The following is a 27,597-nucleotide window of genomic DNA, read 5'->3' on the forward strand; positions in this document are numbered from 1 at the left end:
AATTTCCACCGAGTGTCATTTTTACTTTGTTGTCCCATTCCTAAATGCACACATATTTAGGATAGCGGAAATTATACAGTATATTCAACAATGTTAACTTAATATACACTGCTTAAAAAATAAAGGGAACACTAAAATACCACATCCTAGATATCTCTAAATGAAATATTCCAGTTGCAAATTTGTATTCACTGCATAGTGGAATGTGTTCAGAACAATAAAACATAACAATTATCAATGTAAATCAAAATGAATATCCCATGGAGGTCTGGATTTGGATTGATTCCTAAAATCAAAGTGGAAAATTAAATTACAGGCTGATCCAACTTCAGTGGAAATGCCTCGTGACAAGGAAAAGATGCTCAGTATTGTGTGTGGCCTCCACGTGCCTGTATGACCTTCCCACTGTACAAGGCCTGAGCATGCTCCTGATGAAGCGGCAGATGGTCTCCTGAGGGATCTTCTTCCAGACCTGGCCTAAAGCATCCGCCAACTCCTGGACAGTCTGTGGTGCAATGTGACGTTGGTGGATGGAGCAAGACATGATGTCCCAGATGTGCTCAATCAGATTCAGGTCTAGTGAACGGGCGGGCCAGTCCATAGCTTCAATGCCTTCATCTTGCAAGAACTGCTGACACACTCCAGCCACATGAGGTCTGGCATTGTCCTGCTTTAGGAGGAACCCAGGGCCAGCTGCACCAGCATGTGGTCTCACAAGGGGTCTGAGCATCTCATCTCGGTACCTAGTGGCAGTCAAGCTACCTCTGGCGAGCACATGGAGGGCTGTGCGGCCCTCCAAAGAAATGCCACCCCACACCATTACTGAACCACTGCCAAACCAGTCATTCTGAAGGATGTTGCAGGCAGCAGATCGCTCTCCACGGCACCAGACTCTGTCACATCTGTCACATGTGCTCAGTGTGAATCTGCTTTCATCTGTGAAGAGCACAGGGGACCAGTGGCGAATTTTCCAGTCCTGGTGTTCTGTGGCAAATGCCAAGCGTCCCGCATGGTGTTGGGCTGTGAGCACAACCCCATCTGTGGACGTCGGGCAACTCAGACCATCCTCATGGAGTCAGTTTCTAACCATTTGTACAAACACTTGCACATTTGTGGCCTGCTGGTGGTCATTTTGCAGGGCTCTGGCAGTGCTCCTCCTGTTCCTCCTTGCACAAAGACAGAGGTAGCGGTCCTGCTGCTGGGTTGTTGCCCTCCTACGGCCCCCTCCACGTCTCCTGGTTTACTGGCCTGTCTCTTTGTAGTGCCTCCAGCCTCTGGACACTACGCTGACAGACACAGCAAACCTTCTTGCCACAGCTCGCATTGATATGCCATCCTAGATACGCTGCACTACCTGAGCCACTTGTGTGGGTTGTAGAGTCAGTCTCATGCTACTACGAGTGTGTAAGCTCAACCAACATTCAAAAGTGACCAAAACATCAGCCAGAAAGCATTGGTACTGAGATGTGGTCTGTGGTCCCCACCTGCAGAACCACTCCTTTATTGAGGGTGTCTTGATAATTGCCAATAATTTCCATCTGTTGTCTATTCCATTTGCACAACAGCATGTGAAATTGAATGTCAATCAGTGTTGCTCCCTAAGTGAACAGTTTCATTTCAATGAATTTTGATTTATTTGGAGTTATATTCTGTTGTTTAATTATTCCCTTAATTTTTTGAGCAGTGTATATGAGCTTTACGCGTACATATATGTGTATTTTTCGTCTTTGATCTTCTTCCATAAAAGTAACTTAACGGTATGTGCACACAACATCATTTCAGGCGAATTCGGTTACCAAAAAAAAAGCAAAGAAGTGACCAAACCATTCTTTAGGTGGTTTCCATTTGGAAGTCACCACTATTTTATATGTGGAAAAAACACAAACTGTTGGTGGCAAAGCCACAACGAAGGTGGTGCACAAGATGACAAAGAAGATGCTTCATGAAAAAACAGCTGCTGTTTTTCTGAAGCATCTCCTGCTTCAAAACAATACAAGTATGATGGCATATAAAAGTTGATATATGCACATACCCTTAGCATGATGACCATGCCTCCTGCTTCTGACAGGTTTCTCCCTATCAGCAATAGGCAAGGGACACTGAATATCGGAGCATCTCATAGCATACACTTGAAATTCTGCACACATCACATATTGATAGTATACACATAGGCAGGGTGAGTCAATGGAGTTTCATAACACTGCAGTTATTGATTGTATGGACAAAGTACTAATCAATGCTATCTTATATAAAGCACAAATGGCATCTTCTTGCAACTGGGGTGACATTTAAACAAAAAATAGGGCAGGAGTTGGTGGAGATGGGAGGTGCCCAAGAAATTCAAAGCTGTTGATGATACACAGGAAGCCAGACAATAACCATCTGTTCCTAATTGAGAGCATGTAGTGAATCCAGGGGCGGGCATATCATTGGTGCAAAATGTGTGGCCACACAGGGGTCCAAGACGTAAGAAGGCCCATTTCTACCCCCAAAGCAGGTGTAATTTTGCATTTTTAGGAGCTCTTGGACTGCAAAGGGCTCATAAATTGTTCTTGCACAGGGGCCCTTTTATGTCTGTGTCCTCCAGTGAATTAATCTTATTTATTGTTTAGCAAAAAGTGGTCATTAAAACTTAACCTTCGATCAGTCATTAAAATACAGTCATCAAAATACGGACTTTTTTTTGCAGTCACCGTTTTTCCGTGAATAATGGTGATCGCAACACTGGCGTCGGTAAAAACCGACCCGAACCATGTTCTTCGGGGTCTCAGCTACCCCTGGCAGCTGAGAGCACAGAGAAATTCCCATGCTGGGGGGCACTATAACCTTGTTTCTCAGTGCCATTGAAACGCGGCGCTGAGGAATAAGTTAACTGCCACTGTTAAAAGGTGTATCGGCGGTCGTTAAGGGGTTAATAATAGAATTAAAAGTTACATTTTATGGTCTTCTAGTGGGAGTTTATTTGGGGTTTTTCCAAATTTGTTAACTATTATTATTATTTATTATAGCGCCAATTATTCCATGGCACTTTACATTTGAGGAGGGGTATACATAATAAAAACAAGTGCAATAATCTTGAACAATACAAGTCACAACTGGTACAGGAGGAGAGAGGACCCTGCCAGCGATGGCTCACAATCTACAAGGGATGGGTGAGGATACAGTAGGTGAGGGTAGAGCTGGTCGTGCAGCGGTTTGGTCGATTGGTGGTTACTACAAGATGTAGGCTTGTCGGAAGAGATGTGTCTTCAGGTTCTTTCATATGTATACATCTCTCCAAAGACCATCTTGTTTCCTCCACTATTTTTGCTATATTAATATTAAAGACCTTGCTTGTGACTGCACTTATAAATGGCTTACTAGCCAAGATCGAACAGCCACTAACATCAGAAGGTAACCATGTGGATGACCTAGGGTAGGACAAGAACTGACTATGTCCAATGTCATGATCCAGTCCGGAGTTTGTTTTCTGTTATTCACTCTCTGGACTGGTCATGCGGGGGTTAAAACCCTCTGCCTCGTTTTAGAGCTGGCTGGTTTTTCAGTCCTCTGCAGTCTGCTGGCCAGCTTCAGTGATAGTTCACGCTTCCAGGCTAGAGCAGCTGACCCGCATACCCTGGTGATCCTTCTACCTCTAACTTCCCGTAATTGTGTGAGACCCATTTCCTATCCCTGATGCAGTGTTCGTCTGGTGATTTTCCTTACAGTGTATGACTCAGCCTGATCTCTGAACCATGTCTCTTGCTTTCCATCTCTGATACCTCGTTCCCCGATCGGCTTTGACTTCTGACTTGTACCTCGACTTCATCTTATGTCTCACGTTTTGGATACCACGCTCCCATTTGGCTCTTATTTCTGGCTTGTCTCTGACGCTGTGCATGCTGTGACCTCTGATACCTCTGCTTCTGACAGTTTCTGACTCTGCTCGTCTGACCACTCTTGTTACCTGTGACACCTGTGTGGCTGCTCAGTGTTTCTACGCTGTTAGTATGCAACCTCTCTTCCCTCACCAGCACCCCCTGGTGGAGGTTGCGCTAAACTGCACTGCAGTCGCATCACATCCAAGTCTTGCTTTTAAAGATTTACCCTTCCTTAAGCTGAATGGGTGGGTAGGAAGCAATAGAATCTTTTAAATCTTTGTCCATCTTTAGGATAGGCAAGAATTTGTTTAGGATTGATCTGATGTCACTTGTCCTGTTATTAAAAGTGGTAATAAACAGTATCTCATTGCTCCCTTTCTCTTTTGCAGTTTAGGTAAGTACATTTGTTCTGCCCTGCTGATTAGAATAGGAAAAAGCCTCATTGACAATTGTTTTCAGGTATCCCCTCTCTATAGAACTATATCTAAGATCTCCAGCTTGGCTCTTAAAATTGGCATCTGAAGAGAAATTTACCCAAACCCTCAGGTACTGACCTTTGGGTATTTCTTTCTCTAGAGTGGTGGGGTGAATGCTGTCCCACCTTAACATTGAAATGGTGGAGGTAGGCTCCTGTAGGTCTGTGTCACCAATGCTCTCTCAATCAACACATTCAAAAATGGAAGTCTGTCACTATCAGTTTCAGATGTAAACCAAAAACCTGTGTCATTATTGTTTAAACTCTGCACAAAGGTAGAAAACTCTGGGGGACCACCTTTCCATATGACAAAAACATCATATATATCATGCACATATTCTTAGCATGTTGACCATGCCTCCTGCATATCATAGGTTTCTCCCTATCAGCAATAGGCAAGGAACACTGATTGTAAGAGCATCTCTTAGCATACACTTGAAATTCTGAACACATCACACTCACATTGATAGTATACATACAGGGTGAGTCAATGGAGTTTTATAGCACTGACACAATTCATTGTATGGACAAAGTACTATATCATTGCTATCTTATAGAAATGAGAAATAGCATCTTCTTGTGATTGGGTTGACATACAGACAAACTAAGAAGGCAAAAGTTGGTGTAGATGGGAGATGCCTGAGAAATTCCAGATTAATGATGACTCACAGGACACCAGAGAATGACCATCTGTCCACACTGGAGAGCATGTAGTAAACATGTAGCCGGACTGAAGATCACATAAAATAGTTGTCAAAAATAAAGTGTTTAAAATATATTGATGCAAATGGGATGAAAGAAATTGCTACTTTAGTTTTAAAATTTATAATAAAAAAGAAAGTTGCCCACTTCAAAAAAGGGTCTTTAGAAGTGTTATAAACATGAATACCAATTTCTAATAAACTTATATATACAAAGGTGTCCCAATTGAAGACAATAATATTTTTTTAATTCTATAGTGCCAACAAATTCCGCAACCCTTTAGATTTCAGAGGGTATTTGTACAAACAATAAAGACATAACCGAGTAAACACATAATTTAACAGATACCAAGAGGAGTGAGGGCCCTGCTCGCAAGATTACAATCTGAGTTGAGTGAATCAGACACAATTCAAATGACCTGTTGTGTAGTCCCACGACGGTTGCCTGCTTTAGTACATTCTAGTCTTCAGTGGCATCTTTGGCGCCTCCAGTGCTGACAGGTCCCCACAATGTCACTAGGCACCAGAAGTGCCAGAGATACCAACAAAAACAAAACTGAAAGAGAAAATAGAATAGAGCAGGAGAGACAGGTGAGGGCAATGTTATTGTTTTTAATCCCTACACAGACATCTTTATCCATTAAAATGGTGGTCAACCAAGCGCCATTTTTGCTGGAATCACCCAAAGCTAATAACAAAAAAATCAGATTCTAGCATATCTGAAATTTTTGAGGAGCATGAGTCTAAAGCCATCCATCAGTCTCCTTCAATAAGAAAACAATGAACATGAGAAAGCAGTTTTTATATTAGATGAGGTTGATGGACAGGTCTGGTCACATACTTCTCCATCAAGCACCATTTTGAGAACAGGAGCACTGCAGTCTAGCAGTCTTTGACAATGATTGCACTAACAAGTGAGCAGAGCTCCACAATGGGGGAGAACATATAATTCTTATGCACTGCTCAAAAAATGAATTGAACACTTAAGCATCGCAGTTTATTCTGAAATCATTTAAATTTCAGGAATAGCAATTTATCCAGTTAGGAAGCATGGTAAATTGAATTAATCAGCTTTGGTGTAAATGAAATTGATAATGGATATACTTCAGGGAATCGCCCAAAAGGGAATGATTTTTGCAGGTTGTGGCTACAGGAAATTACTTTCGTATTATCTTTACTGACTGTTTCTTTTCTATCTTCATTTTGCTAGTGTCCCTGACATTACTGGAAGTATGAGAGGGCACTTGCAGAGCATTCAGATTACACAGATAGACTATCTCCTTCAGGATGACAAAAAGGTTTGCAAGCATTGTCTTAAGGCTATTTTCACACTAGCGTTTCTCGGCGGACGTCGCAATGCGTCGTTTGGGAGAAAAAACACATCCTGCAAAGTTGTCTGCAGGATGCGTTTTTTCCCCATAGACTAACATTACCGACGCATTGCGACACAGTGCCACACGTTGCAACCGTCGTGCGACGGTTGCGTCGTGTTTTGGCGCACCGCCGCCACAAAAAGAGTTACATGTTGTTAGGGTTTGCGGAATGCACCGAATATATTTATTGATGGGATTGGAGCATTCGCAACCCGGGATCCACCGTGCAGGAAAGAACCTGCTGCTAAGTGAATGGCAGCACAATATGGCGGTATGAACCAGCTCTGTTAGCTTCACAGAGCAGCTGAGAAAGCAAAGCTCTGTGCCCTGTTAGACTCTCACAGAGGCACAGGCTTACTACCCAGATGAGAGCAGTCAGTGGTCATGCATGCATACAACACTCCTCGCCGGAGGTGCCAGCATTCTAGGGGCTTATTTCAGCCAGGTCCCTGAATACACTCAAACACAATCTCCTCGCCGGAGGTGCCAGCATTCTAGGGGCTTATTTCATCCGGGTCCCTGAACACATTCAAACACATGACCACAGTGGCGCAAAGCACGTAACTTTGGAAGATACTAGCGCATGGCCGTGCGGCCATGCGAGCCTTAAATAGCTGCAGCACGTACAGGACCTTCCTAAAAGGACCAATGAGAGACTGCTACAGAGCCTGCACACCTACAGGACCTTCCTAGAAGGACCAATAGATTTGGCTGCAGTACCTGAGCATGTGACCCTTGCCCTGGGCATGCTCAGTGTGTGCAAAGCAGGACTTAGTCCCAGAAAAGCCTGCTCGCCGCAGATCAGTGCAGGGTACAATAGCAGAGCCTGGAGAGGCAGCAGTAACCCTTTGCACAGAATCAGTCTCAGTGAGATGCTGGGATCGACGTCTCCGCTGAGCAGGCTCCACTGCGGCCGATGGAGAATGGGAGACCTGTTGTGAATTCTGTTTTTGGGCTCCCTCTGGTGGTTACTGGTGGTACTGGCTGACTTTTGTCTTGCACCTGTTCCCATCAGGAAACTGGGAGTTTCCTATTTAGTCTGGCTTCTCAGTCATTCTAGTGCCGGCAATCAATGTTACCAGAGCACCTCTGTTGCTTGCTACCTGCTCCAAGTCTGCAATTCAGCTAAGTTGGATCTTTGGCATTTTTTGTGTTTGTTTGTCCAGCATGCATTTATATTTCTCTTGCTGCTGGAAGCTCTAGTGATCTGAAATTACTACTCCGGTGTCATGAGTTGATAACGGAGTTAAAGTAATTTCAGGATGGCTGTTTAGGGTTTTGAGGTGACCGCGAAGTCCTCTTTTGTATTTTCTGCTATCTAGTCAGAGGGCCTCTCTTTGCTGAATCTATATTCATACTGCATACGTGTTTTCCTCTTACCTAACCGTTATTATATGTGGGGGGCTACTATCACTTTTGGGGTTTCCCTGGAGGCAAGCCAGGTCTGTGTATTCCTCTACTAGGGGGTAACTAGATCTCCGGCTGGTGCGAGGTGTCTAGGGATAATCGTAGGCACACCCCCTGGCTACTATTAGTTGCGTGTTAGGTTCAGCGTCGCGGTCATCTGAGATTCCATCATTCCTAGAGCTAGTCCGTTTTTGCCTTAGTCCCTGCCATTGGGAACCATGACAGTATTGCCGGCCGCAAATGTATTAAAGGTATTGGCTGAAGAAAGAGAGAAAAGAAGAAGTTTCTGACACTTTTTTTTTTTTTTTTAATCAGAAGTTCTGTCTAGCCATAATTGCAATCTGCTGCTTTTTTCTCTCCTCTTAACCCCTGAATGGCTCAGATCTCAGCTGTTGAGAAATGGATATCCAGAGTTTAGCTACAGGCCTGAGTGCTCTTGCTTCCTTAGAAGGTTCAAAATATCCAAGACTATGTTATACATGCTCCTATGTCAGAACCCAAGATTCCTATACCTGAGTTCTTTTCTGGAGATAGATCTCGTTTTTTGAATTTTAAGCACAATTGTAAATTGTATCTTTCTCTGAGATCTCGCTCCGCTGGAGACTCTGCTCAGCAGGTTAAAATTGTGATTTCCTTGTTGCGTGGTGACCCCCAGAATTGGGCATTTGCATTGGCACCAGGGGATCCTGCGCTGCTCAATGTGAATGCGTTTTTTCTGGCACTGGGGTTGCTCTATGAGGAACCTAATTTGGAGATTCAGGCTGAAAAGGCCTTGATAGCCCTCTCTCAAGGGCATGATGAAGCTGAAATATATTGTCAAAAATTTCGAAAATGGTCTGTGCTTACTCAGTGGAATGAGTGCGCCCTGGCGGCGAATTTCAGAGAAGGTCTCTCTGACGCCGTTAAAGATGTCATGGTGGGGTTTCCTATGCCCACAGGTCTGAATGAATCCATGACTATGGCTATTCAGATTGATCGGCGTTTGCGGGAGCGCAAACCTGTGCACCATTTGGCGGTGTCTTCTGAGCAGACACCGGAGATTATGCAATGTGATAGAATTCTGTCCAGAAGTGAACGGCAGAATTATAGGCGTAAAAATGGGTTGTGCTTCTACTGTGGTGATTCTGCTCATGTTATATCAGCATGCTCTAAACGCACAAAAAAGGTTGATAAGTCTTTTGCAATTGGCACTTTACAGTCTAAGTTTATTTTGTCTGTAACTTTGATCTGTTCATTATCATCTATTACTGTGGATGCCTATGTGGATTCTGGCGCTTTCTTGAGTCTTATGGATTTGTCCTTTGCCAGACGCTGTGGGTTTAGCCTAGAGCCTTTGGAAGTTCCTATCCCTCTGAAGGGTATCGACTCCACACCATTGGCTAGGAATAAACCACAATACTGGACACAAGTGACTATGTGTATGACTCCTGACCATCGGGAGGTGATTCGCTTCCTTGTGTTGCATAACTTGCATGATGTCTTAGTGCTTGGATTGCCATGGTTGCAAACTCATAATCCAGTCCTTGACTGGAAAACAATGTCTGTGTTAAGCTGGGGATGTCAGGGGGCTCATGGGGAAGTACCTTTGGTTTCCATTGCTTCATCTACTCCCTCTGAAATTCCGGCATTTTTGTCTGACTATTGTGATGTTTTTGAGGAGCCCAAACTTAGTTCTCTCCCCCCTCACAGGGATTGTGATTGTGCTATAGACTTGATTCCGGGCAGCAAGTTTCCCAAGGGTCGTTTGTTTAATCTGTCTGTGCCTGAGCATGCTGCTATGCGGGAGTATATTAAGGAGTCCTTGGAAAAGGGACATATCCGTCCATCCTCATCCCCTTTAGGAGCAGGTTTTTTTTTCGTGGGTAAAAAAGATGGCTCCCTGAGGCCCTGTATTGATTATCGCCTGTTGAATAAGATTACAGTCAAATACCAGTATCCTTTGCCACTATTGACTGATTTATTTGCTCGTATTAAAGGGGCAAAGTGGTTCTCTAAGATTGATCTTCGGGGTGCGTATAATTTGGTGCGGATTAAGCAGGGAGATGAGTGGAAAACTGCATTTAATACGCCCGAGGGCCATTTTGAGTATTTGGTAATGCCTTTTGGTCTTTCTAATGCTCCTTCAGTCTTTCAGTCCTTTATGCACGATATTTTCCGTAAATACCTGGATAAATTTATGATTGTGTATTTGGATGATATTTTGATTTTTTCGGATGACTGGGAGTCGCATGTTCAACAGGTTAGGAAGGTTTTTCAGGTTTTGCGGGCCAATTCTTTGTTTGTAAAGGGTTCAAAGTGTATTTTTGGGGTTCAGAAGATCTCCTTTTTGGGGTATATTTTTCCCCTTCTTCTGTTGAGATGGATCCTGTCAAGGTTCGGGCTATTTGTGATTGGACGCAGCCTACTTCCCTGAAGAGTCTTCAGAAGTTCTTGGGCTTTGCTAATTTCTATCGTCGATTTATAACTGGGTTTTCAAGTGTTGCTAAACCCCTGACTGATTTGACTAAGAAGGGTGCTGATGTTGCCAATTGGTCCTCTGCGGCTGTGGAAGCCTTTCGGGAGCTTAAGCGCCTCTTTTCTTCCGCCCCTGTGTTGCGCCAGCCTGATGTTTTGCTCCCTTTTCAGGTCGAGGTTGATGCTTCCGAGATTGGAGCGGGGGCGGTTTTGTCGCAGAGAAGTCCCGATTGCTCAGTGATGAGACCATGTGCATTCTTCTCTCGAAAGTTTTCGCCCGCCGAGCGAAATTATGATGTCGGTAATCGGGAGCTCTTGGCTATGAAGTGGGCATTTGAGGAGTGGCGTCATTGGCTTGAGGGTGCTAGACATCAGGTGGTGGTCTTGACTGATCACAAGAATCTGATTTACCTTGAGTCTGCCATGCGTCTGAATCCTAGACAGGCGCGCTGGTCGTTGTTTTTCTCCCGGTTTAATTTTGTGGTTTCATACTTGCCGGGTTCAAAAAATGTGAAGGCAGATGCCCTTTCTAGGAGTTTTGAGCCTGACTCCTCTGGTGATTCTGAGCCTACGGGTATCCTTAAGGATGGGGTGATTTTGTCTGCTGTCTCCCCAGACTTGCGACGTGCTTTGCAGGAGTTTCAGACTGATAGGCCTGATCGTTGTCCGTCTGGGAGACTGTTTGTTCCAGATGAATGGACCAGTAGAGTCATCTCGGAGGTTCATTCTTCTGTGTTGGCAGGTCACCCTGGAATTTTTGGTACCAGAGATTTGGTGGCCAGGTCCTTCTGGTGGCCTTCCCTGTCTCGAGATGTGCGTGCCTTTGTGCAGTCTTGTGATGTTTGTGCTCGGGCCAAGCCTTGCTGTTCTCGGGCTAGTGGATTGTTGTTGTCCTTGCCTATTCCGAAGAGGCCGTGGACGCACAGCTCTATGGACTTTATCTCGGACCTCCCGGTTTCTCAGAAAATGTCCGTCATTTGGGTGGTGTGTGACCGTTTTTCTAAGATGGTTCATTTGGTACCCTTGCCCAAATTGCCTTCTTCATCTGAGTTGGTTCCTTTATTTTTTCAGAATGTGGTTCGTTTACATGGTATCCCGGAAAACATCGTTTCTGACAGGGGGTCTCAATTTGTGTCTAGGTTCTGGCGAGCGTTCTGTGCCAGGATGGGCATTGATTTGTCTTTTTCATCTGCATTCCATCCTCAGACTAATGGCCAGACGGAGCGAACTAATCAGACCTTGGAGACTTATTTGAGGTGTTTTGTGTCTGCTGATCAGGATGATTGGGTCGCCTTTTTGCCGTTGGCAGAGTTTGCCCTCAATAATCGGGCCAGTTCTGCCACTCTGGTTTCTCCTTTCTTTTGCAATTCAGGGTTTCACCCTCGTTTTTCATCTGGCCAGGTGGAATCTTCGGATTGCCCTGGAGTGGACACGGTGGTGGATAGACTGCACCGGATTTGGAGTCATGTGGTGGACAATTTGAAGTTGTCTCAGGAGAAGACTCAGCAGTTTGCTAATCGTCATCGTCGTGTGGGTCATCATCTCCGCGTTGGGGACTTGGTGTGGTTATCTTCTCGTTTTGTCCCTATGAAGGTCTCTTCTCCTAAGTTTAAACCTCGGTTCATAGGTCCTTATAAGATTTTGGAGATTCTTAATCCTGTATCTTTTCGTTTGGACCTACCAGCATCTTTCACCATTCATAATGTCTTCCATCGGTCGTTGTTGCGGAGGTACGAGGTACCGGTTGTTCCTTCTGTTGAGCCTCCTGCTCCTGTGCTGGTGGAGGGTGAATTGGAGTATGTTGTGGAGAAGATTTTGGACTCTCGCGTTTCCAGATGGAGACTTCAATATTTGGTTAAATGGAAGGGATACGGTCAGGAGGATAATTCTTGGGTGACTGCCTCCGATGTTCATGCCTCTGATTTGGTTCGCGCCTTTCATAGGGCGCATCCAGATCGCCCTGGTGGTTCTCATGAGGGTTCGGTGCCCCCTCCTTAAGGGGGGGGTACTGTTGTGAATTCTGTTTTTGGGCTCCCTCTGGTGGTTACTGGTTGTACTGGCTAACTTTTGTCTTGCACCTGTTCCCATCAGGAATCTGGGAGTTTCCTATTTAGTCTGGCTTCTCAGTCATTCTAGTGCCGGCAATCAATGTTACCAGAGCACCTCTGTTGCTTGCTACCTGCTCCAAGTCTGCAATTCAGCTAAGTTGGATCTTTGGCATTTTTTGTGTTTGTTTGTCCAGCATGCATTTATATTTCTCTTGCTGCTGGAAGCTCTAGTGATCTGAAATTACTACTCTGGTGTCATGAGTTGATAACGGAGTTAAAGTAATTTCAGGATGGCTGTTTAGGGTGTTGAGGTGACCGCGAAGTCCTCTTTTGTATTTTCTGCTATCTAGTCAGAGGGCCTCTCTTTGCTGAATCTATATTCATACTGCGTATGTGTTTTCCTCTTACCTAACCGTTATTATATGTGGGGGGCTACTATCACTTTTGGGGTTTCCCTGGAGGCAAGCCAGGTCTGTGTATTCCTCTACTAGGGGGTAACTAGATCTCCGGCTGGTGCGAGGTGTCTAGGGATAATCGTAGGCACACCCCCTGGCTACTATTAGTTGCGTGTTAGGTTCAGCGTCGCGGTCATCTGAGATTCCATCATTCCTAGATCTAGTCCGTTTTTGCCTTAGTCCCTGCCATTGGGAACCATGACAGAGACCGCAGCAGACACGGATCGAGATTACCCCTGTGCAGCAGAGGAAACTCGACTCCTAACATTACCCACCCTCCTAGGGCCCCCCTCCTTGAGCCTCGCTATGCTCAAAAGCTGCAATGAGCAGTGGAGCCCGAATGTGCTCCACAAGCTCCCAGGTTCTATCCTCTGGCCTGTGACCCTTCCAATCAACCAGATAAAATTTCTTGCCACGTACCACCTTGCACCCCACGATAGCATTCACCTCAAACTCATCCATGGATGAACCCGATGTCCCGGCAGATGACTCAGAAAACCGGGACAAATGAACGGGCCTTAAGAGGGAAACGTGAAAGGTATCAGTGATACCAAGGTGTGGAGGAATAGCCAAACGGTAGACCACAGGGTTGACCTGTTCCAGAACCTTGAACGGGCCAATGTAGCGAGGCGCAAACTTAGTGGACTCAACTCGCAGCCTGATGTAACGGGCGGAGAGCCACACTAAGTCGCCAGGAGCAAAGGTCGGAGCGGGGCGCCAGTGTGTATCGGCCGAAACCGTCATTCTCTCCTTGGAGGCCCGGATGGCATCCTGTGTGCGATCTCAGATGTCTCGTGCCTCCACCGCCCAGTCTGCCACCCTAGAATCGGTGGATGACACGGGCATGGGCACAGGGACACGCGGATGCTGGCCGTAATTGAGGAGAAAAGGAGTCTGACCAGTGGAATCGGCTACGGCGTTGTTCAAGGCAAATTCCGCCCAAGGTAGCAAAGATGCTCAGTCATCCTGCCTAGCAGAGACAAAATGTCGCAAGTATGTCACCAGAGTCTGGTTGATTCTCTCTACCAACCCATTCGTCTCGGAATGATATGCAGAGGAGAGATTCAGGTCTATGCTGAGTAAACGGCAGAGCTCTCTCCAAAACCGAGATGCAAACTGGGGACCCCGGTCACTGACAATTTTATCAGATATTCCATATAAGCGGAAAATATGTTTAATGAACAACGCCGCCAAGGCCTGAGCAGAAGGTAACCGTGGAAGCGGCACCAAATGCACCATCTTAGAAAAATGATCGGTGACTATCCAGATAATGGTGCAGCTATGAGACTTGGGTAAGCCCACCACGAAGTCCATCCCGACCATTTCCCAGGGCCTGTCTGCCACCGGCATGGGGTGAAGTAACCCAGCAGTCCGTTGCCGAGGAGACCGATTCTGGGCGCAGGAGACACACGCCCGAATATAGTCCCCGACGTCACGAGCCATATGCAGCCACCAGTACGTCCTCGCCAAAAGCTCAGATGTCCTCTTGGTCCCAAAATGTCCACCTACTCTGGACAAGTGAGCCCAAGAGAGAACCTCCGGTCGCAAATTCGCTGGTACGAAGGTCTTGCCCGGGGGCACGGACTCAAGCGAAACCGGAGCCACAGTTCTCAGGCTCTCAGAAGGGACAATAAGCCGAGGCTCCTCCTCCTCCTCAGATGACACTACGGAGCGGGAGAGAGCGTCTGCACGAATGTTCTTCTCCCAGGAGAGAAAATGGAGAGTAAAATGGAACCGGGAGAAGAACAGGGACCCTCTAGCCTGGCGAGAATTCAGCTGCTGGGCTGTCTGTATATACACCAAGTTCTTGTGGTCAGTGAACACTTTGAAGGGAAAGTGAGCTCCCTCCAAGAGGTGTCTCCACTCTGAAAAAGCCAACTTCATGGCTAGCAACTCCCTGTCCCTGATGGAATAATTCCTCTCCGCTGGTGTGAAGGTCTTGGAAAAAAAGAAGCAAGGATGCTTCCGACCTTGAGCATCCTTTTGGAAATGGACTGCTCCAGCACCAACGGATGAGGCATCCACCTCCATGATAAATGGCTTATCTACATCGGGGCGATGTAGGATGGGAGCGCTAGCGAAGTGTGACTTAATCGAGAGAAAGGCCTTGGAGACCTCCTCTGACCACAACTTGGGATTTGCTCCCTTTTTGGTGAGGGCAACCAAGGGAGCTACCAAAGTTGAGAAGTGTGGAATGAACTGGTGAAAGTAATTAATAAACCCCATAAAGGGCTGCACCGCTTTAAGAGAATGGGGTTCCTGTCAGTCCATCACAGCCTGTAGCTTGGCAGGATCCATAGCCAAACCCTGGGCAGAGATGATATAACCAAGGAAAGGCAAGGACTCCTGCTCAAACACACACTTCTCCAACTTGGCGTAGAGGGAGTTTGCCCGTAAGAGGTCGAAGACTTTGTGTACATCTCTCCGATGGGAGTCAATATCTGGAGAGTAGATGAGAATATCATCCAGATAGACTACGACCGAGGTGGTGAGCATATCCCGGAAAATGTCGTTTACAAAGTCTTGGAAAACAGCCGGCGCATTACAGAGCCCGAAGGGCATCACCAGGTATTCATAATGCCCATCCCTGGTGTTAAAAGCCGTCTTCCATTCGTCCCCCTCACGGATGCGAATGTCAGGACTCTGAACATTTTTTACCTTTTGTGCATTACTGCCCTTTTCCAACATGGCGTCTTTGGTCTCATGTACACTTGTCTTCCTGCTATAAAACTCCACCCCAGCCTTCAGTCTGTGCTAGATTATTCTGCTTTGCATCCAGCTCCTGATTACTCCCTGGCCTTGCACCTGCACCTGCTCCTGTGAACCTGTGTTGGAGATCCTGCCACTCTGCTCTGAGTTCCTGCTGCATACACCAGTGTTCAGTAATCCTCCTTCATCTGCTGCTCGTGTTACTTCCATCTGCATTTGCTGGACATGTAAGCTGTTTCTGCTCTGCAAAACCTGAGACTATTAACCAGGCCTCCCTGGTTGAGCTAAGATATGATTTGAACTGCCTAATAGCATATCTATCTGTGTCTGGACTAAGTCAAGGATCTATTCGTGTCAAGTTTCCTCAAGTATAACTGTGCTTCATAGACTTTCTGTTTGTTTGCATCTACCTCTGAAGTTTCCTATTGACTGCTAAGCTGCGTTTATTATTTGCACCAAGTGTTGTGGACTTGAGTTTCTCTCTGCACCTGCTTGAATCACCGTGTGATAATATAAACTTTACCACTTATAAAACTGTGTCCTGTTGTCTTGTTCGACGCAAAGAGTCTCCTGAATTATCCCCTATAATTATTACAGCGAATCAGGTTGTAGGCACCCCGCAGGTCTAATTTTGTAAATACCCTTGCTCCCCGTAGCCTATCAAAAAGCTCAGAAATCAGGGCTAATGTGTACTTGTTCTTAACAGTGATAGCGTTAAGACCCCTGTAATCTATGCATGGATGTAAGTTCCCTGTCTTCTTCTGTATGAAGGAGAACCCTGCCCCTGCAGGTGACACTGACTTCCTAATGAATCCTCTTGCCAGATTCTCTTGGATGTACTGAGACATTGCCTCCATCTTCGGGAGAGATAACGGATAAACTCGACCCTGGGGAGGCTCAGCACCAGGCAAGAGGTCAATAGGACAGTCATAGGGGCGGTGAGGCGGAAGGGTCTCCGCAGCCCTTTTGGAGAACACGTCTGCATAGGGCCAATAGTGTTTGGGGAGAGAGGAAAGATCTGCGGGTACCTGAGTTGTAGCAACCTGAACGCACTCCCTCTGACATCTACCCTCGCAGGATTTACTCCATCCCAAAATTCTCCCTGAGGACCACTCTATATGAGGAGAATGGTAGCGTAGCCATGGTATCCCCAACAGGACCTCATCAATTCCCTCAGGAATGACTAATAGGGAGATAATCTCCTGATGTGATGGAGACACAGAAAGCGTGATAGGAATGGTTTGGTGGGTAATCTGAGAGGGCAGTGTCGACCCATTTACCACTCGAACGGTTACTGGTTTGGCGAGCATAACCAGGGGTATGGCGTGACGCTGGGCGAAAGCGGATGACATAAAATTACCCTCCGCGCCAGAGTCCACACATAGCTCTACCATAAGAGTGGATGGGCCAAAGGTAAGTGTCCCCTTGAAGGACAACTTTGAGGCAAAAGTCGCCGTGTCTAGTGTACCTCCTCCTACTGCCACTAGACGCTGACGTTTCCCCGACCGCTGAGGACACTTGGAGGCAAGATGTCCTGACTGCCGGCAAACATGACAGACCTTATGTGCACGAGCGGACTGGGACTTGGGTCCCGCTCGTGTCACCTCTATGGCCTCATGTGACTCGGACGCCTGGACTGGAGATTCCAGAGGTCTGGCGAAGGTGGGAGCCAGCCGAAACCTCTGCCTACACTGGGCTCGCTCCAACCTTCGCTCGTGAAAACGAAGGTCTATGCGAGTTGATACAGCTATGAGCTCCTCCAGTGTAGCGGGAATCTCCCTAGTAGCCAAAGTGTCCTTCACATGGTCAGCCAGCCCCCTCCAAAATATGGGAATTAGGGCTTTATCTGGCCATTCCAACTCAGACGCTAACGTCCAGAAGGTAACCGCAAAATGGCTGACCATGTCTGAACCCTAAGTCAAAGCCAGCAGCTGGAGCGCTGTATCATGGGTGACTTGAGGTCCTACAAAGACCTGTTTCAGAGTGTCCAGAAACCGAGGAACACTCCGCACCACATGATCATTGCGCTCCCACAGCGGCGTAGCCCACTCCAACGCTCTGTCCGACAAGAGAGAGATTATGAATCCCACCTTTGCCCGCTCTGTGGGAAAACGTGCAGCCAGGAGCTTGAGGTGTAAACCACACTGGCTCACAAAACCACTACAGGACTTACTGTCCCCAGAGTATCTCTCAGGCAATGGGAGGTGAGATATGGTCGGAACAGAGGTGGCAGTGGGTAAAGCTGCTGCAGCCACGCTAGCAGCCTGAACAGCTATTGCGGTAACATCCACCGCTGAGGTTGCATGCTCAAGAGACGTCAACCAACCCTCCAGCAGCTGGATGTACCCCTGCAATCGCTGTTTGTCCGCCATTACTTAGCCAGATCCTGGTGCTAGTATACTGTTAGGGTTTGCGGAACGCACCGAATATATTTATTGATGGGATTGGTGCGTTCGCAACCCGGGATCCACCGTGCAGGAAAGAACCTGCTGCTAAGTGAATGGCGGCACAATATGGCGGTATGAAGCAGCTCTGTTAGCTTCACAGAGCGGCCGAGAAAGCAAAGCTCTGTGCCCTGTTAGACTCTCACAGAGGCACAGGCTAACTACCCAGATGAGAGCAGTCAGTGGTCATGAATGCACACAACACTCCTCACCGGAGGTGCCAGCATTCTAGGGGCTTATTTCAGCCGGGTCCCTGAACACATTCAAACACATGACCACAGTGGCGCAAAGCACGTAACTTTGGAAGATACTAGCACATGGCCGTGCGGCCATGCAAGCCTTAAATAGCTGCAGCACGTACAGGACCTTCCTAAAAGGACCAATGAGAGACTGCTACAGAGCCTGCGCACCTACAGGACCTTCCTAGAAGGACCAATAGATTTGGTTGCAGTACCTGAGCATGTGACCCTTGATCTCCACTGAGAGATCTTGCCCTGGGCATGCTCAGTGTGTGCAAAGCAGGACTTAGTCCCAGAAAAGCCTGCTCGCCGCAGATCAGTGCAGGGTACAATAGCAGAGCATGGAGAGGCAGCAGTAACCCTTTGCACAGAATCAGTCTCAGTGAGACGCTGGGACCGACGTCTCTGCTGAGCAAGCTCCACTGCGGCCGATGGAGAATGGGAGACCGCAGCAGACACGGATCGAGATTCCCCCTGTGCAGCAGAGGAAACTCAACTCTTAACACATGTAATGTTTTTTTGTGCCTCGGGACCGCCATTTTCGACCGCGCATGCGCGGCCGAAACTCTGCCCCCTCCCCGGACCTTACAATGAAGCAGCGGAAGCATCTTAAGACAGCTTCCGCTGCCAACGTCGGGCATTTTCTTCACAGTATGCGTCGGTACGTCGGGCCGACGCTAGTGTGAAAGTAGCCTTAGGAGCATGGAACAGATCCCAGGACAAAGGCTGAAGGCGGGATAGATGACAGGAGGTTCATTCTGAGCACCTGTGACAGATTTGAAAGTGTCTGGAGATGCCATGGTGAATGTTATGCTGCCTGCAACATCAGCCAACATGACAAGTTTGGGGTTGGGTCAGTGATCGTCAAGAGAGGCATTCAGGTTACATAGGAAGTCCAGCTCCTTCGTAATGAGAATTCCATATGTGCCGTGACAATAAGGCTTCCTTTGTCTTCCAGCACAGTTTTATCAGCATGAAGCTGATAACAAGACACATGGTGTAACACAAGGAGGGCCAGACAGGGCCACAAAAGGGTATCAACCTAGTAGTAGGATCGGTATATGTGTATTTGTGCCAGCAGCAACACTGCCAGAGCCCTCCTGGGCTACAGGTTTGCATTCTTCTGATCAATGGTCAATACAGGAATACACTTGTATTGTAGAAAAATCTTCATATGTTACAAAGGATACCATGACTGCTATAATCCTCAGACCCATTTTCAGACCTTACGCTGGTCGAGTGGGAACTAAATTCCTCCTGAGGCATTATAGTGCTTGGGCTCATATAGGCAGTTCATGGCTAATGAAGACATTGATGCCATTAAGAGGTCCTCATATTCTGCAGACCTTAATTCAATTATTAACCTCTTGGATATAATGAATTAGTACAGCAAACACTACCAAGTAGCATCACATTTGTCCACACTACTTATCAGTGTTTTTTCCTACACCAGGTCATATGATACACAACCTTCATATCTAAGATATTTGTAGGTATTGTTAATTATCCTTGCATTATCCTGCTTGCTCACATTACTGTCCATGGTCATTTCATGTGAATTTGTGTCCTCACCACTGATCCATTAATTTTTATGTAAAGTTTTGTTACTGTTTGTCTGGGTATATCCATGGTTTATCTGTTTGAATAATACAATTAATACTTTTATATGAAATCTACTATGATCTTTTTTGGGGACTATAACTTCAATGCTGTTTAACATTGCTAGTTCATGCTCCTTTAAAATCTGCTTTCAGCTGCTGCTCAGCCAAGATACCTACACTATTTACAAATAATCAAAATATGGGAATTCCTATTACGGAGTTTCTCTGCTTTCCCTTCACAAACTTAGAGGAATTTCTGTACTATGAATGTTTGAGAGAAGGAAACAGAATACGTTAATTAAGTATATTATAAAAAGTAACGACTTAGCAATTCCTGTAGGATAACTACACTGATGAGCTAACGGGTAACAATGGTTGGAACTTTTGACGTTCAGGCTCCATATCTCACCATCAACTACTGCTTCGAATGTGAGACTACCATCATTTTATAGACAATCATCTTGGCTATCTCATACATAAATTTGACTTGCATTATTCAGCATATGATTAGTTATGCAGATTCTTGTCATGTCACTGTATTGTTACTGTTTTGCTCCTGGTGGTAGAAAAATAGTTTTCATCCTGTATACTACAAGTTACAACCTTTTCTCAAATTCACATAATTTTATATGAGCCGATAAGTTTAGTTACTCTAGTACGCTTATACTGGTAGGTATTGCATTATTATTATTATTATTATTATTATTGCATTATTATACCCCCTAAACATTTGTTAAAATAAAGAAAAAGGTTACAATCCCACTGCAGATGCAAAGTGTCTCAGTAAATAAATGGAAGCTGGTCACTGAAAGGCCTCAGTCATACAGCTTTAACATAGGACATATGTATTGGTCCAAACACATGTATTATGACTCAAACTAACTATTATAGGGATTACTAAAAATGCTACAATGTGCCCAAATAACGGCCATCTGAACGAGGCCTTACAATGAGAAGTGACAACAGAAATCTCATATTGTGGATTTGTGTTTACAATTACTGTGAATATCTAAAATCAATTATTTTTTAGAAATAGTTTGTGGACTCTTAAATGTAAAAAAAATGATAAAAGTTATACTTTTTTAATGTTTTTTATATCACTTTTTAATGGTGATTAAAAATTGTGCTCTATTTTATCTAATAGCAGCTACACCGCTTTCCTTTAACAAGTTCAAACATTTCATAAAGTACACTACATTCAACATGTCTGCAACCACTTAGCACATTTATCCTGGGCATATATCTCTAAGGCAATGTAAATAACTTCACAGGCAAAGCTCTATGTGTGTTTAGTATTTGTACCACTGACCCTTCCTATGAAGCCTTCCTTTAATCAAAGATGAAAGGCTTAAATTCATTTTCTACACACTTACTTCCAATCCACTTCACGTCTTCTCCTGACACCCACACCGCATGTTTCAACTTTAATACAAGTTGTAACTACTATGTAGCCCTCTGAGACATATCCATAACTTTGGATGCATGGAAAGTGTGGGAGTTATTATATTTAATTATTTATAATTTATGGAACAAATATAAGGATAATAAAGGCTATGAAGACACATCTTTGGATATTTGTTTTCGTAAAATTTGTCCCATTTTATCCCTTCAAGCTAGATTTTTACTACATCTCCTGTTTACACAGGATGATGTGCTGCCGAGAACAATGATTTTTTAAGCAAGCTTAAAAATAATTTCACCTAACGAATGAATCTTTTATTTGTCAGCCTCGCTAGATGAGGAGATACCGTAATCGGAAAATGTACAGATGCAGCCAGGTCTTTCCAATAATAATAATAATATTAGCCCATCATCAAATCATTTGTAGCATAGAGCTTTTATAAAAGTGAATTAAAAGATAAGAATGCCACTTGGGGATCATATGGGGGATGACCCCAGTGGGGAATATGTGGATCATCACCAAGACACTTACCTTACAAACTGTAGAGAACTGTTGATCGTTGCCTGCCCCAATAACAAGATAACCATCCTTTGCTTTAAATGACTGAAAAAAAGAAAAGAAAAAAAAAGGTCAGCATAGATAGTACATTCAAAACATTTTATGCTGAAAAATGTTTACTTTGCAACTTATATTTAATTGTTACATGCAATGATTGAGCCAAAGTTCAGATAAGGTTTTGCTTTGAAATGAACCTCCAAGACTGGATAAAATCCATTTCTGTGAAAGGGTTAAGATTACATAACAGTATCTTTATATGTGGTTCAAAGCCACATAATTGAGCACATTCAGTAAATGTAGCAGGTTTATTTTTGCAATGAATACAAAAATAGAAAAGTGTAATGGTTTGAGTTAATATTTATGAAATACAAAAACATTTCAAAGGGATTTATCCTATGTTATAAGACAATGTAAAGACTATGGATACCTATGACAGACAATAATTATATCTTTACACAATACTGTGCAAAAGTTGTAGGCAGATAAATTCAAAAATAGAAGTGTTAATAGTTTATTTTTATCAACTAACAAAATGCTAAGTGAAATAAATAAAAGAGAAATCGAAATCAAATCAAAATTTGGTGTGATCACCAATTGCTTTTCAAACAGAATCAATTCTTCTAGATACTTTTGTACACAGTTGTGAAGGAACGCAGCAGGGAGATACAGCCAAACATCTTTGAGAACTAACCACAGATCTCCTTCTATCTCTTCATGTAATCTGTAACAGTCTCAATGATGTTTAAATAATCAGGAATCTGTAGGAGCCATATCTTCACTTCAAAAATTCCTTCTTGTTCCTTACACTGAAGATAGTGTTTAATGATATTGGCGGTATAACTGTGGGTGTTATCCTTGTGAAGAATACATTTGGAGCCAAACACCTTCCTAGTGGTTATGCACAATGAATAGGTATCTGCCTATATTTCTAAGAATTGAGAACACCATTAATCTTAACCAAATCCCCAATTTAATTTGCTGAAATGCAGACCTAACTTACAAGGAATCTCCATGATGCTTCATTTTTGCCATCGAGACACTGTACTGCTCTCCACAAACTGCCTATTCATACAACCAAATATTTCACATTTTGACTTTTCAGTCCACAGCATCTGCTGTCATTTTTTCTGCACCTCAGTCCTCATGTTTTTGTGTATAGTTCAGTCATTGGGACTTGTTTCCATATAAAAGGTATTATTTTTGTCCACAATTCTTCCGGGAAAACCATTTCTGGACAGAGTCCTTTGCACAGTAGACGGGTGTTACTGGGTCTTACGGGTTGTTGCCATTTCTGAGCTGATGGCACTGCTGGACATATCATTTGGAGGGAAAGTAGACATTATGTGTCTTTCCTCTGCTGCACTAAGTTTTCACTGCGCCTATAGTTCTCAATGCTGCCCAATTCTTGGTGTCTTCAATGCTAAGAAATACAGGTAGATACTTAACCATCATGTATTGGCTCCAAATTCATTCTGCAACAGTATAATGATCCCAAACTTACAATCAATGTCAATAAGAACTTTCTTTAGTGTAAAGAATAACTAGGAGTCCTGCAAGTGATGACATGACACCCAAACAGCACTGATCTCAACGTCATGAAGCTTCTGTGGGATTAAATGAAGGTACTGATCTGAGGTTGGCTCTCAAAAATTTTTGGAACAACCTTCTTGCTATTTCAAAAACTGTACAAGTCTACTTTGAATGATGCATTTATCCTGTTTTGAATGCAAAGGTTAGTGACACAAAATATTGATTTGTCTTTGATTTAATCTCGTTTCTATCAGTAAAGCCTCTCTAATGTCTCCCCCATGTGCAGCTTGTCATTTAGATCAATGCCATCAGGTAGGAAAGTGCTGTTTATGCACCACCCTTGGAGGCAGTGTACCTGAACTTATTCGGCATCTTGATTTATAGAAAGTGCAGGTGTGGAAGACACATCATGTTACAGTAGAGCAATGATCAATTTCCACCAAAGAATTGTGTAATATTAAAACATACAACTATTATGCATATACAACAAATTTTACTTTGAAAAAATTAGGCTTTCATTAGTAGGCCTGATCACTTTAATTGCTTCAGTAATTTTGGTCACTAGGGTATAACAACATCAAATTTGCTGAGATTGCCCCTTGTGTAATCAACAAAAAATGATAAAAATAAAACACTGCAATATATCCATAGGACGCGACTCATCAAGACCGGAAATGTTCATGTCTCTTTTGATCAAGGGATGCGCTGGAGTCAGGTGGTCCTGATTCATTTGAAGGAATATGCCTCTTAATGACTAAAGAGTTTCTGATGGAGTAACATGCACTTGGGTGCAGGTCGCCACAATCTTACTCCAGTCATATAATTTCTGGTATAAAGAATGACGCAGCTTGCTATGAATTAAAAGAACTGCAGCCTCCACTCCGCTCCAGCTCTGCCCATTTCAGAGGAGCAGTGTAAAACTGGTGTGAAGATGTCAAAAGTTGTCAAATTTTTGTGCAACTACATATTGCGCAAACATTTTGCAACGTTTTGAAATAATTTATTACAGAATTCTGGGATAATTGCTTTAATGAATAAGAATCATAGTTCAGTGCAGGAAACAAATATCAATAGTGCCAACATTTTGATTGGATACTCTTACTTTTGCTTTACTGAAAAACAGGACCTGCATAATTACTTGATTTTGTTTTTTTTTAACAATGAGCTGCTATATATATATATATATATATATATATATATATATATATATATATATATATATATATATATATAGTATGATGTTGTAATGAGTGATTCATTACTTAAATTTAAGAGGGGACTGGATGCCTTCCTTGAAAAGTATAATGTTACAGGGTATATACACTAGATTCCTTGATAGGGCGTTGATCCAGGGAACTAGTCTGATTGCCGTATGTGGAGTCGGGAAGGAATTTTTTTCCCCAATGTGGAGCTTACTCTTTGCCACATGGTTTTTTTTTGCCTTCCTCTGGATCAACATGTTAGGGCATGTTAGGTTAGGCTATGGGTTGAACTAGATGGACTTAAAGTCTTCCTTCAACCTTAATAACTATGTAACTATGTATGTGGAGTGCCCCCAGACACAGGCCCGTGGGGTACTCGGTACCGGGCCTGTCTGTCTCAGTTCTGGGGTTGTCACGGTGGCTAGACCCGGTCCGTGACCCTGCTAAGGGGCGTCCAATGAAAGTTGTAGGTGGTGGTACGTGGTGCAGGTCGCGATGAATAACGAGGACACAGGGTTGCAGTCTCTTTACCTCTATACTGAAGCCTTCATGATCCTCAATCCAGAGTACGGTTAACAGGGCTCTCTGAGACCGGCCGGTCCGATGGCACCTCCAGAGTTGCCTTTGCAGGTGGAAATCTGTGCCTACCTTCTAGCGCCTGTGTGTTGTAGTACTTCCCTGCTGAGCACCACGGGATAGTCCTCACAACTGTTGTGTCTGTTTCTGATGTTCTTTCCCACAACTTATGTCTGTTCTGATGTTCTTCTCCATCCCCTAAATGATATGGATAGGACGCACCTGTATGACGGGTAGGCCTGGAGTTCTTCCGGGACCCTAGTGATGCCCCTCTCTCACAGTTGCCCCCTATGTCTGCTTGGGTGATTTAGGTAAGACAGCCAACCTATAATTAACTGTCCTGCCGTTGGTTTGAAGTAATGCTTGGAGCCCAATACTTCCTCGGCGTTCTGGCCACCGGCTACGTGCCTCAGTAGGATGTTGCCTCGATCTTACAGCACGACTCCTACTGGTGTTATCTCCTTTTTGCTTTGATCTCGTTTCTCACTCTCCACAATAAACCTCGCTTCTTGTCCTTTCTTGAGATACCACCGCGATGTAGTGCAGGCGCGGTTCCTTAACGTTCTGTCCTTTTCGCTAGGCCTCTGTCAGGATCCCACCCCTGACAGGGACCCCCCTGAATCTTCCCCTGCAACACCCTCTGCCACAGGATGTTGCCTGGTTCCAACCCAGTCAGCTTCTCCCTAACTTTCTATCCAACCCCCAGTTTTACCAGATTGTGAGGAGTGGCCTAATACATAGCACCCTTAGCTCCCCCTGGAGGCCAAACTATGAAGTGTACTGGTGTCTGTGATACCTGGTCAGGTGAACTCCTTCAGTGCCATCAGACATACCATCACCCCCCTTAACGTTGGAGCGACAGTACTGCAACGACCAGGACTCTGGGGCGCTGCACTTGTAACGATCTCAAGTCATATGCATAACAAATTTATTGTCTTGCCTTTGCTTTGAAGTCACATATATAACTCACCAACAAAAGTGACCAATTGAAAAAAAAAGCCAACTCACTGCAGTTGCTTGGTCTCTCTGGAGCACAAAATGAACATCGCTATCACTAACAATGATTATCAGAATGTAGTAGGAGTCCAGCTCTACAGTATAAATTCTTCAACTTTATTTGTCTGTGATTAAAACATCTTCTCGTGCATCAGTAGGCCATATATAGGAAAATCTACGTGTTACTTTTTTTTATTTTTTTTTTTTATTTAGGAATGAAACAAGAACACAGCAAATATATAAATAAAGCCATAGATTGGACATATTTTCCAAAACATCTCTAAAGTGAACAAGAATCCACATTATGACCTCGTTTCATCCAATTTTCATATTAACATAGGAAGGAGAGCGAAGAGGAAAGAGTAGAACTTCAGGCATAAAAATAAGACAAAAAGAGAAGAGTAGACAGGGGGAGAAATGAAAGTATCAAGTAAGGAAATAAAAAATAAAAAGGAGGAGGTTAATGGGAGGGTGGCGAGAACCACCCCAATCCAGGTATCCATTCGAGGAACATTTACACGTTTCTGGTGCACTCAGCACCCTTGCTCACAATGTCATCATAAGTATGGGTGCTGAGTGCACCAGAAATGCATAGATGTTCCTATCTCTGGATTACTTATGCATGTGGAGATGTTTTTATCATCCATAAATATAGTTTAAGATTTTCAACTATTGGGCTGATTTCTTCTAAAACAAAAATGATCAACAAGTCAAATATGTAAAATGTATTACACTCCTGATTCCATGTTTAGTGACAATTATTAATGATGTTATTTCATGAAAATAAAGTATTTATTCCTAATATTTTCTCATGGACAAAGATAAACAAGTTACCAGATTCAGGCATCTGAATAGTACACGTGGAAGTGGAATTTTCCAAGAGCGATGCAGTTTAGAAGTAGATTTCCTCAAGATCTAAGAAAGCAAACAGCCCGAGCATCACTTTGCTTGCCTTGGCAAAATGTCTTTTTGGAGCACGTGAATAGAAATAGGTCTTACCATCCATATGCAATGGTAATTCTTTAGTTTTTGTGGTTTCTGGTATGTGTGGGAAAGCAGGCCATTCCTAATGGTGTTGTAAATTTAAAAGACCAAAAAAAATTATGTCATATTTGCCAAACAAAGCTGCCTCGTGATAAATGCAGGGATTTCTGCTTACCACGTAGCTCTGCAGGACCGACTTTGATGGCTATTTTAAGGTTTCGTTTTAAAAACAGTGCTTCAGGACCGCTGATAAAGCAGAAACATCTCAAACATCATTAGCAACACATTTATCATTTTAACCTAAAAGCCGAGGCTATGATTTCATATGCTATTTGAAGGCGCTCACACAAAACACATGTTACTACAATGTACTTTCAAGCTACACAAAAGGCCATCTATGTTCAGCCCACACACAACTTATGGAGATTTTGTTTTGATAAACGTAACTATTGCATCTTATCTCAATTTGTGGTAATCTTCAAAAACATAGGCTGACTACAGAGTCATTTCTGTTCTGCTTTTATCTTCCAAAAATTTGACTAGTATAATAAATTCAGCTTATACTTGTTGATATAAACCTTAT

General features: G+C 44.0%; 1 protein-coding gene across 4 annotated transcripts in view; it reads right to left on the reverse strand.

Annotated features, from left to right (window-relative positions):
* Positions 1-27,597, reverse strand: part of SUGCT (succinyl-CoA:glutarate-CoA transferase) — a 1,711,098-nt gene that overhangs the window by 994,406 nt on the left and 689,095 nt on the right. For all 4 annotated transcript variants that reach the window (XM_077269202.1, XM_077269201.1, XM_077269204.1 and 1 more), the window contains exon 10: positions 21,700-21,771. In XM_077269202.1, the coding sequence (XP_077125317.1) occupies positions 21,700-21,771 (72 nt within the window). The remainder of the gene's footprint in view (positions 1-21,699; positions 21,772-27,597) is intronic.

Source organism: Ranitomeya variabilis, chromosome 6, assembly GCF_051348905.1.
Source record: "Ranitomeya variabilis isolate aRanVar5 chromosome 6, aRanVar5.hap1, whole genome shotgun sequence".
NCBI classification, from domain to species: Eukaryota; Metazoa; Chordata; class Amphibia; order Anura; family Dendrobatidae; genus Ranitomeya; species Ranitomeya variabilis.